Source organism: Pelodiscus sinensis, chromosome 14 (genome assembly GCF_052426305.1).
Source record: "Pelodiscus sinensis isolate ZL-2025 chromosome 14, ASM5242630v1, whole genome shotgun sequence".
NCBI lineage: Eukaryota > Metazoa > Chordata > Testudines > Trionychidae > Pelodiscus > Pelodiscus sinensis.
In genome coordinates this window covers 33,177,875-33,189,290 of record NC_143065.1, presented here as the reverse complement: position 1 = coordinate 33,189,290, position 11,416 = coordinate 33,177,875, and the positions used below count along the sequence as shown (strand labels likewise).

Below are 11,416 nucleotides of genomic sequence, written 5' to 3'. Positions count from 1 at the left end.
TGGCTGGGAGGAGGGGAGTGGGGGCAGGAAGCAGAACTGGGGGGAGTCAGAGGCAGCGTAACTGGCCAGGGGAGAACGGGGGAAGGGAGGCTGGCGGGAAGCAAAGCTGGTCGGGGGTGGGAATTGGGGGCGGCAAGGCTGGCCATGGGAAATCGGGAGGAGGAACTGGCTGGTGGGGGGCGGGAAGAGGGAATCGTCCAGCGGGGAGCCGGACTCACCCGAGCACGTGCATCCCCGACGGAGACAGAGGAGAGTGAAGAGAGAGTGAGAGGCAGGAGGGGGAGAAGAGAAAGAGAGAGATGGGGTGGAGAGAGAGTGAGAGGCAGGAGGAGGAGGAGAAGAGAAAGGGAGAGTGAGAGGCAGGAGGGGGAGAAGAGAAAGAAAGAGATGGAGAGAGAGGCAGAAGGTGGAGGGAGGTGAGAGAGAGAGAGAGACACGGAGCGAGAGACCAGAGGCTCAGGAGAGAAGCCCGATGTGGAGGAGAGACCTGAAAATCCTGTCTTATCACGGGCTAATTGGCTAGTTTTGAAATAAGCGTTGTTCTTCCTGGAAAGCAGGAGTTGTTATTTCGAAATAACCGACCCCTTATTTTGAAATAATGGGCTTGGTAGTGTGGACGTGCCACTTGTTATTTCAAAATAAGGGGAGTTGTTTCAAATTAATTCCCTAGTGTAGACCAGGGCCAAGTGAGAAGCCGGAGAAGATTCTGTGCTGGTAACAATATGTACAGAGCCTGTAAAGAATCTGTCTACAAATTCAAATATGGGATTTTCCTACTTACTGAGATTTCTTCCTTATGCAGAATGTCAAATAGCCTGCCGTGAGGACCAATTTAAAGCATTTCCAAGACTTCCAGCATAAATCTCTTTGGCCTTTATTTAAAGACATGCCTTTCCTAGGCAAATTATTTTTGATAGTGGTTGCTAATACTTGTTCCCCTGTACAAATACAGAATATACATAAGGGGCTTATAAAATGTTGACTTTGTAACTCTGCACCATGCCTGCTGGCACAGTTATTGTGGAATATACTGAGATTGCCTTCCACCTGAGGCCAGTTTAGTTCAATCCTGACCAGCTTGCTTAGGAAATGCTTGTTTTGGTTCACCTCATAGAACTGCAGTCCATGGGGATGGAGAGGGACGTGGGTAAGTCTCATCTGAGGCAAGTTGTCATACGTAACCTCCAATGAACCAACGGAGCCAGAGCTACATCTCTGTTTCATTCATTCCAGTTGCAATGTGTCATGTTTTTTACCCTTGAATGCCTCTCTGATTTGCCTTAGGTTGTTGTACCTGTTCTGTAGGTAGAGAAATTGAGTACCTGGTGTACCATCTCTCGGCCACACTAAATTCCTTAGCATCACATCAGAGATGGCTCAAAGTCAAACCGTGGGCCCATGACCCTCTGAACTTCACTGATGACTGATGCCTGTGTCGGGAACTGAACTTCGTGCTGCAGGCCTAGCATTGCATCCTACTTAATAGATGCTTAAACCCCACTTATTTTCCAGGCTTCCTGCTCTGATCTCCATATGGATGATACTTTCATGCTTTCTTGTGCATAATTGCTGTCTTATGTAGCATATGCTCTTTTAATTCACAAGTAAGATCCTTAGATCAGGTACCTCTAAAGTTATGGGGCTCTGGAATTAATAATCCTAATTGTATGTGGCTGTAGCATTTGTGCATACATATATACTATGTGTTGGTCTGTCTACGTCTCAACATCCTCCTGCCTCTCAGTCTCAGTTCAGAGGGTCATGGGCCCACAGTTTGACTTTGAGCCACTGAGGTGTCTAAATACCTGATTTGAAAGCACAGTTGAATAATTAGATATCTATGTCCTAAATCCCATCTCTACCCCTAATCACAGGTGGAAAAAATGGATGACTCTACAGCTACATCGATGTTTAAATGTTCATTTATGAGATCTTTTCTCACAGCAAGACCCAGTTTAGCTTGCTCAGGAGGCCCTTTCTATTGGTTGCTTTCAACATGAGAGATACAGTATATTAGACCTGACCAAAGAGTGGTAGGAATGAGACTTAATCAAGTTGAGATAAGACACCTGTATTCTCCCTGCCTATCTCAAATTAAGATCCTTATTTGTAAGGCGAAAGGTCAACAGCTATGGCCCCAGCAGAAGAAGGTGAGGTGTATACTGAAGCACAGACACCACAAAAATTGTTTTATTTCTTCCAGCTTTTAATGTGACAGAACAAAAACAAAGTCCATTGCAATGGCTCCATTTTGCAGTGACAAACACGGGATCAAACCAAAAAAATATTTGAAAAGAAAGGAAAGAAACCAAGGAAATGGAATTGGCCATTTCACACGAACAGTCAGCTGAGAGAACATCCACATGAAACATTCCATTAAATGTACCACACTGGATATTATTTACAGTGAACCACACAGTGCATACAAGTTTAGACAGCTCTAGAATAACATACAGTAAAGAAGTTATGGGGGTTTTGTTTTGTTTCTTTCACACTTTCCAGTCTGTTTTCCCCTAAAAGCTGCATTAGTTGATACAGAGGTGAGATTGGGTGAGAGAGATTTGACAGTCCACACGGTGCATGGGGTTTTGTTACACATCAGCCTGAATGTTCCATGTGGGGCTTATGTGTCTTTGGAAAAGTCAAAGGACTTGAGTGGGAAAGTGAATGGCTCCTCATGTCACCAAAGTAAATTTCATTAACAAAAATCTTAGCAGTTGTCAGAAAAGAGAATCCCATGCTCAGATCTGGCTCTATCCTATCTCTGTAATGGATCCCCAGATCTGATTCCCTCCTCCACTTGGAAGAAGTTTGGGTCTGGCTTCAAATATCAGATCTATAGCTCATGTTTCAGTAATAATATAATGATGGGTTCAGGTACTGGCTTTTTAAAGTTTCAGAGAATGTTCCAGAATTACTGCTGACATAGTAACCTCCGCCAAACTGTGGCCCTTTCTGGGGCTGAGTTCAGCCGCTCTAAGGATGCCAGCAAGAGGAAGCTCTGCACAGCTGAGTTAATGGAAGGGGTGGAGAATATTCTAACCGACTAAAGCACCAGGAAATATATGGAGTGGGAATGCAATTCCCAAGGGCATCAATAACCTCCCTGGGCATCTGAGCAAAGGCGTGTGGGGCTCCCAGAAAGGACTGGGCCTTGCACAGAAGGGGCGGGACTGGGAGCAGCCAGCGCTCCACCCACAATGCACCACACAGGTCTCCCTGCCAGCCTGAAGTGCACGACACTGCCCTCCAGTGATGATTCAAAGGACCACGGACTCTGGCTGCTGCCACAGTAGAAGCAGGGACAGCTGGGAACCCTGGACCCCTTTGAATCACTGGGCCTTGGGGCAACTGCCCCATTTGCCCTGCCCCTCTTGGTGGGCCTAGAAATTCCCCATATTAGAATAGGGACAGGATGCTCAGACTAGTGTATGTTTGCATTTCACTGGCACCTCCCACCAGTGGATCTTGGGATGCTTATGTATGCTACTGAATCAAAACTCCCTATATCCCTGTGTTACTGGTGGGTTTCATCCACTCCACTTTACAGGTAGGAAAATGGAGGCACAGGTGCTAGATTGTACCCACCAGAGTCATCCATAGAAGGGCCTCTCAACCTGCTTTGTTTCCCCTGTCCAGGTGGTAGAGCATGTATCTCAACCATTGTGCCCGCGACCATGTGAAAGAGAGGGCCATACTGCTCTTTGGCAGATCCTCAGAGACCCATGGAGTTTGTGGCAGAACCCTCTTTGTTCTGTGTCCCTGTTGCCAGTGGTAAGACCAATTGATCATACTGGTCCCTTTTGGCCTTAAAGTCTATGAAATCTGCTAAATGATTTTGGGAGTGAAATGGAAGCTCATAGCTTTCTATAACCAGGAACCAGTCCCTCCAATAGATGGTCCAGTGTATCCAGGACATTCTAAGATGAGATGACCTTAAACTGTTGCAAATATCAGAAATAGAAAGGTAAAATATTGGCCTTATCTGAGAAATTCCATCTCTAGCTGGGCCCAGTTCCCATCTCTTGCAATGTTGATATGAAACAGATTTCACTGTAGAAATGGGCTCACTCCACACACTATAAGGCTGTTGGGATTCATGGGTTTGATCCCGAAAAGAGATTGGCAGCAGCTCAAAATTCAGACCCATTTCCAAACATTCCAAAGTTGAGCATAAAGCACTTTGGTTTGGCCCCTAGTCTAAAACTAGCAGGCAGTAGGGGGAGGATAAACACTGGAGGGGCGGGTGCAGCTTTACAGGGAGCTAATTGGGCTACAAATGAACAAAAACAGGAGTGCTGAGAGTATATTGAGGAATCGACAGATCTCTGTAATCAGAATAAGATGGGTTTTATTTCCCCATACTACAGTCTTTGTTATATGCCTAGCACTGTAGAATCCCTTCTCCGACTATTATCAGATGCAATGTGTCTAACCTCTTACATTAGATCTGGGCTTGTGAACTCCTGCTCCACAGTTCACAGACAAGAATTGTACAAGTCATTGGGACACAAGGGCAGCATCCTGCATATTTGTGAGTGACTGCATCATACATATTAGAGATGCAACAGGACTATTTTATCAGCTAGCTGATTCCCCTTGCTAATATAAGACTGATACTCACTGTCCACCACCCAATTCTTTGTCCCACCTAACCTCTGGGATCCAAACGTCCAAGGCTTCTAAAGATTTAGTGATCATCTCCAAATCTACTCATCCGTTTCTAGTGATTGAAGATCTTCTGAGAAATGTATTCATTACTTTCTCAGTGTAAACACTGCAGCTAGAGTCATTGTACAAGATCAGTGTGGAACACAATCAGGTCAAGTTAGTACTTTTGAATGTCACACCACTACACGCTTACCTAACAGTGCTTAGTAAAATAAATAGGGATGAGCTCCCCATCACAGAATGATACAAATTACTGTACTAGGCCAGATCATCGAATCATAGAATATTAGAACCAGAAGGGACCTTGAGAGATAAAGTCCAGTGTAACATTCTCCCCAGACACACTGGGACAAATAGAGTGAGTCGCCCGGCCAAGTAGCTTAACCACAAGAAAGTCAGTGAGTACTTCAGTGCTGACATACCTATCTATCTCCAGCCATGGGAAAGGGTTTGGATGGTTTTTAGGGAACACTGTTTTCTGGGACACAGTTCTCAGCCGCAGAGAAAGGGTTAAGGAGGCACCCATGTACTGTTGCCATATTTAAAAGGATATAGTAACATGACTTGCAGCCTTCCTGAGGGACCATGTGATGTGCCTGAAGAAAGCTGGACCTAGCCCTTTTAAAGACTAGTAAAGAAGGGTTCAAAGCTATTCATAAATGGAAGAAACGAGGCATAAGACACTTGGAATTATTACAGCACTTCATGATTTTATCACATTCATAAGCCTCAACCTAAATCTGCAAAATCCATAGCCTGTTGTCACCTGGGAGTTTCACGATTACTTAGTGCCACTTCCTTGCTTGAGAAGACCACAGAACAGTGAAATCCAACAGAGATTTAATGTCACTGGCAAGGAGTCACAGAAACATTTGCTTCCCATAATTTATTGGTACTCAGTATATACTTCTACTGTAGCAAATGCAATGGTGCCCTGAATGAATCCTGTAGCTATCAGGGGACAATATTAATGTGAGTTACTGCTTATATATAACTGCCTCTGTGCAGTGGAGGAGTTAGACTTTAAGTCTTTAACCCTAGATATAGGGGATTCAGAGTGGCCTCTTTCCTGTTCTTAAAGGCAGGGGACCCAGGGCAGGTTAATATGCCTTTTAAAGGTCATTAAAGAGGAGAAGGATGACCTGGCAAGAAAGGAAAGACAGAGCAAGTGAGCCACAAAACTCTAGAATCCAATCAGCACATGAGTTTCTAGGGATCTGTTATGCAAATAAGTGAACATCTCTAGTAGTTTCTATATAGTAGAATGCATTATTCCGTAAGATGCATTTTTGCTGGCAACTGTACCATTATATGAACCATCAGTTCACTGCCGCCTGTTGTGTAAAGGGGAAATCCTTGTGGATTTTGACAAATTTCAGCTTGGATTCAAATGTGAACCAGTGATTTTTAACAGCCCAAATGGAAACCTTGATTTACATTTGCACTGTGCCACTTCTCCATCAAACCTGACAGTGGCAAAAATACCAAACACCTTTTCATGTCACAAAATGTCTTAGCAACACAAATTTCCTGCATGAGTCATTGGTTCCCATTAGATGCCAGCCAGCCTCTGTGCCTGCTAATAATCTGATTAGCATTATCTATTTGTCATGAGCTGTGGAGGCTTACTTTTTTTTCTTGACTTTCATTTTTGCTTCCAAAAATATATCTCTGAAATTGCGACTGAATGTGTACAGAATAGCCTCGGATTTACAAACAGCTTGTGAATAGAAGTTGTTCATAACTCTGAAATGTTCGTAACTTTAAACAAAACATTAGTGTTGTACCGTCAAACATTTGCAACTGATCAGTGACTTAATACAGTGTTGAAACGTTACTATGCAGAACCAAAATGCTTTTTTGAACCATCTTAATTTCAATGTAACATGCAAAGAATCAGTTTTCTTACCTTGTCTTTTTTTTTAACTTTTCCTTTAATTTTTAGTAATTTATGTTTAATAGTATTGTGCTGTACAGTGGTTGCTTTTTTGGTCTGTGCTGACTGATTGCGTATTTCTGATTCCAAATTACACGTATCATTAACCAGTCAGTTTGTAACTCTGGGGTTCTACTGTATCACTTTGTGTTAAGTTGTGTGGCAAAGTCATATCATGAGGAGTATAGGAATTCCAAGAATGCTCTTTACAGTATATAAAACTTAATTACCCCACTTAACAGACAATTAAATGTACCAACAATGAAAGTTTGCTAAGTGCATTCTCTAAATAACAGGTTAAAAGGATAGAAATAATTGTGCTTACAGTGCTCCAATAAGACCCAATTCTATAGGAAACTCACATATTTTTCTTAACTAATATGGCTAAAATGCTGGTAAATGCTAACAGTTACCATACTCTAAATTTTGAACAAAAATTGTCCCCTATTTACACTGCATAATATATACACATTTGGTTTGCAGAATCCCCAACATCATGCCAATTTCTCTTAAACAGAATTAGGCAGAAAAAAAAATCCTTTTATAGAAATATCCTAAAATCAACACCATTTAAAGAACTGTTGGCTGGACAAGAATTACATGTCTCTTCCTAGGGATTGCTCTCAGTTTCTCAGATTAGTGGGACTGGGTTATAGTTTTTGTTTTAGTTTCCTCCTGATTAGAACAACATAAAGATTTAAAAATTGATTAAAATAGGTTATATTTTTTATTTTAAAAAATCCCAGATCAAAACGTGACTTGTGATTCTGGGTGCCCTTTAGAGATAATACAAGGGACCTGATTTTCAGAAAGCACCGCACACTTCTCTGAAAATCAGGCCCCTTTGAAAGTGTCTCAGATAGGGCCCCTAAAAATCAAGATACTCCATATCACTAGTTACTTTTGGAAATCTTGACTCCAAAGGAAAAACTAACCTCAGCAAAGCTGGTTTGTTAACTATCTTCCAGATCTTTTGCAAGCAAGGACAGCTTGTGTTAATTGCCTGCACCAGCATGGAAATGCAGGTGCTTTCTTGCAACTCCTCCAGGGGATATAGAGGTTTGAATCTGTTCTTCCCCCTTGATTCCTGCACACGCACATTTTGTGACCGTTGTGCTCATGCATACATGGGAAGGACAGATCCTCATTCCCTCCCCAGTGTGGGTTGTATCGCAAGCAAATGAGCCAAGTTCTGCTGGATGCACATACCCTGGTTGCAAAGAGCCAAACATGGATGGGAAGTGATCTTAAATTAGGGGTTGCTTCTTTCCCCCTCCCCATATCTGAGGTATCAGCAGCAAAATATAAGTGGACATTTTGATTTTTCTAGCCATGGCTCTTTTTTGTAGCTCTTCTTTATTTCCCCGCTGCCTGGTTGCTCACATCAGGACCTGTTCTCGAGTTTCTGGTAGCCTCAGAGCTAACAGGCCTCCTGCAACCAGTGCAGAGGAGGCCAGAAGGATGGGAACCACTTTGGTTATCCCAACAAAGGAGGCAAAGATAGAGTTCCCCAGGATGGCACCAAATTTGCAGAGACCATTGAGGATACCAAAGGCTGTGGATCTGCAGGAGAGGAAGAGCAGAAAGTGATGGTTAGGGGTCAGACAGGGCTGTGGGTTATTTGGATGGTTTCACCGTCATTCAAGGAGGGTTGAGTCATTGCATGACTTCTCCAATATCTATTCGCTCCTATTCTAGGTAGAAGAGGACCCAGTGGGTACTGCAGGCATCCAGTGTGGTCATGGCTATGCTTTTAATGAAGCCTGATTTGAGCTATGGACGTTAAATGAAACCTCATGCTTCAGAGCACATGCCGTTCACCTGCTGGGGTCAACAAAAATATCCCCATCCCCGCAAGTGCAGGCTTGAACCTTTGTTCAGGTGCATGTCGTGGCTGGTCTGACTTCCTTTGAAAAATCACATACTGGCCACTGTTGGCATCAGGACAGCAGGTTGAGTAGACCAGCAGTCTGATCTGATATGGAGCATCTATGCTTCTAGCGAATAACTGGAGCTAGATTGAATGAATGCCACTGAGTTTTTTGTGGGGGAGAAGGCAGAGTGTATTTATAAGCCTTTAATTATTTCCATACCACCACCTTTTGGAGTTCACACAGTGCTTAATTTGTGCCCTGGCTGAGCCACCGTACCTCTGGGTTTGGCAGTTCATAGTCCTGGAAGCTCTGGGCTTGGCAGTTCATAGCCCTGGCACCAATAAGCTTGGAAATTCTAGCTCTGGAAGCTCTGGGCTTGGCACTGTATAGCCCCACTGCCTCTGGGCTTGGCAGTTCATAGCTCCAGCACCTCTGAGCTTGCTGCATCAATTATGAAAGCAAAAAAGTTGCTTGAGACCAAGCACCTAATTGCTTGAGCCCTGGCACCATTTTCAGTACCAATTAAGCACTGAGTTCACATCATGGATCAATGTTTTCTTGTGGCTATAAAGCTATGAACCTGGCTTGCTCTAGAGCTTGTCAAAGCCACTCCAAGCACTGGTTAGAGTGAGTGGCCAGTGGAGAGTCACACAGAGAGTTCCCACGCACCCTGATTCACCCAGCAGCTGAGCAGTACAATCCCAGTACTTCCCTCACAGCTGTCATCAATATGAAGGGCAGGAGAGGCATAACTATTTTGATGTAGACAGGTTTGTCTCTCAAAAGCTCACTCCTGAAACCTTGATATGGCTGGGCAAAGTTGTTCAGAAAACCATTAATTCGATGAAAAATGCAGTTTGGGTCAACTGGAAAATATTGGTGAATTTGACACAGATAGTTTTGACCATTCATAAAACAGCCAAAGGAAGAGAAGGTGGTCTTGGTACTTCTACCCCCTGCTCTGCATGTTAAAATCACCTTTAATCCAGTGGGTAGGGCACTCACTAGAGATGTAGGAGGCCCACTTTCAAATGCACCTTTCCCCCTCACCCCTGGAACAGACCCCAAATGGGTTTTCTTTGATTCACTGACAGTTCTGAAAATATTTAGATTAATTTAGACTCAAATTGTTTGGGGTCCTCTCTTTCTTTCTTTCTTTCTTTCTTTCTTTCTTTCTTTCTTTCTTTCTTTCTTTCTTTCTTTCTTTCTTTCTTTCTGAACTGCCACCAAAAATCAGTTATTTACCCAATACTACTTCTTAATACCTGTGCTGATGAATTGTAGCCACAGGAGTCATCGGATCCCTGAGATTATTATTTTTTAATTGGAAATCCATCCACATACTATTTTAACTCAATAATTTGTTCCTTGGATGTGAGAGAGGCAGTGCCTGAACTCAGAGAATCAAAGAGAAGAAATATTTTGAGCATCGTTACCTTTTACTGGTGGGATAGAGCTCCACAGTGATCACATCCAGGGCATTCCAGGCAGCAATGCTGGCCCCGCAAAACAGACACTGCAAGCCAATCATGGCAGACTCGCTATCGCCAAAGAACAGAAAGAAGCAGCAAACTGCAGAAATCAGCATGGAGCCACCTGCCAGGGAAGGAAGGAGAAAAGCATCATTCTCTGGGCAACCAAATCCACCACGAACAGGAACTTGCATGGTGACAAGTATCAGAGGGGTAGTCGTGTTAGTCTGAATCTGCAAGAACAACGAGAAGTCCTGTGGCACCTTATAGACTAACAGATATATTGGAGCATTTGACTAAGTGGGTCTTTGCCCATGAAAGCTTATGTTCCAATATATCTGTTAGTCTATAAGGTGCCACAGGACTTCTCATTGTTCTCAAGAACAAGAAGAGTCTTCAGATGATAGATTTTTTTCCCCTAGAGACAAGCCATCTTCACAATATTCAGCTCAGCAGCCAAATGATGCTATCTGTTGCTTTTTGGGGCCAGGAAACCAACTGGAAATCTCCTGGTGTGACCAATAGTCTCACGCTGCAGAGATCTCTTGAGTGGTATGGCAAAGTTCTAGCTGGACCGTGGAAGAGCAGAGGCAAGTAAATATGAACATCGATAGATGGGAAGAGTTATGTGAAGGCTGCTAAAGCTGAAAAGTGGTTTGAGTTTTGGGTGAGAAATTAGGACAGTTTCTATTGCATTCAAATCACCTGGCTCATCTCTAAGCTCACAATATTCAGTCAGTTGTCTAAAGCACTCTGGGTCTCCCTTAATTATAAAGATGTTATTAGGTAGAATGGCACATTTACACAAGGGCTTTAATTTTATGCACAAGCCCAAGGGACAACCTGAGAACATTCATGCTTCATTACCCTCAATTCAGGCTCACTTCCCCTTGAGAATTTCCCCTTAGGATGATTTTCCAATGGAAAATGCAATTTCCACAAAATCAATGTTTCTATTTCCTGTCAGGAAAACAAAAACAAATATTTTCCTTTGGGTCAGTTTGAATAGATCAACATATTTGGGATAGTTGATCTGATGCTAAATGTTTCATTTTTAGGTCAGTTCAACATAAAATAAATTTCCTGATTGTGGCCCATTGCCTCACAGGAATCATCGTTTGTATTCCCTTTCCTATGGACTGAGCCAACCAGACTACATTTCCCAAGATGCAACACAGTAATTCCTCTAAGCGACATGGTGCATCATGAGAGTTGTGTAACTTGGGGTATATCATGAGAGATATTCCATCTGAACTAATGCCCCCCTGTCCAAGGAGGCAATGTTCCACTACAAAGAAATGCAGTTTCATGTTGAACTGATTGGAAATAAACCATTCTGGATCAGTTCAGCAAACCAACATGAATTATTTCAGTTTGAGAATATTAACATGTTTTATTTTGATTTAAAAAAAATTCAAAATGAACATTTTTCAGTTTTGGAAAAGTTCCAATAGTTCAACCTT

General features: G+C 42.9%; 1 protein-coding gene across 2 annotated transcripts in view; it reads right to left on the bottom strand.

Moving 5' to 3' along the window:
* Window positions 1–2,191: 2,191 nt before the first annotated feature.
* SV2B (synaptic vesicle glycoprotein 2B) overlaps window positions 2,192–11,416 on the bottom strand; it is a 141,225-nt gene continuing 132,000 nt past the window's right edge. For both annotated transcript variants that reach the window (XM_006110835.5, XM_006110836.5), the window contains exons 12-13: window positions 9,918–10,077; window positions 2,192–8,170 (exon numbers count right to left, since the gene is read on the bottom strand). In XM_006110835.5, the coding sequence (XP_006110897.3) occupies window positions 7,987–8,170; window positions 9,918–10,077 (344 nt within the window). In that variant the 3' untranslated portion in view covers window positions 2,192–7,986. The remainder of the gene's footprint in view (window positions 8,171–9,917; window positions 10,078–11,416) is intronic.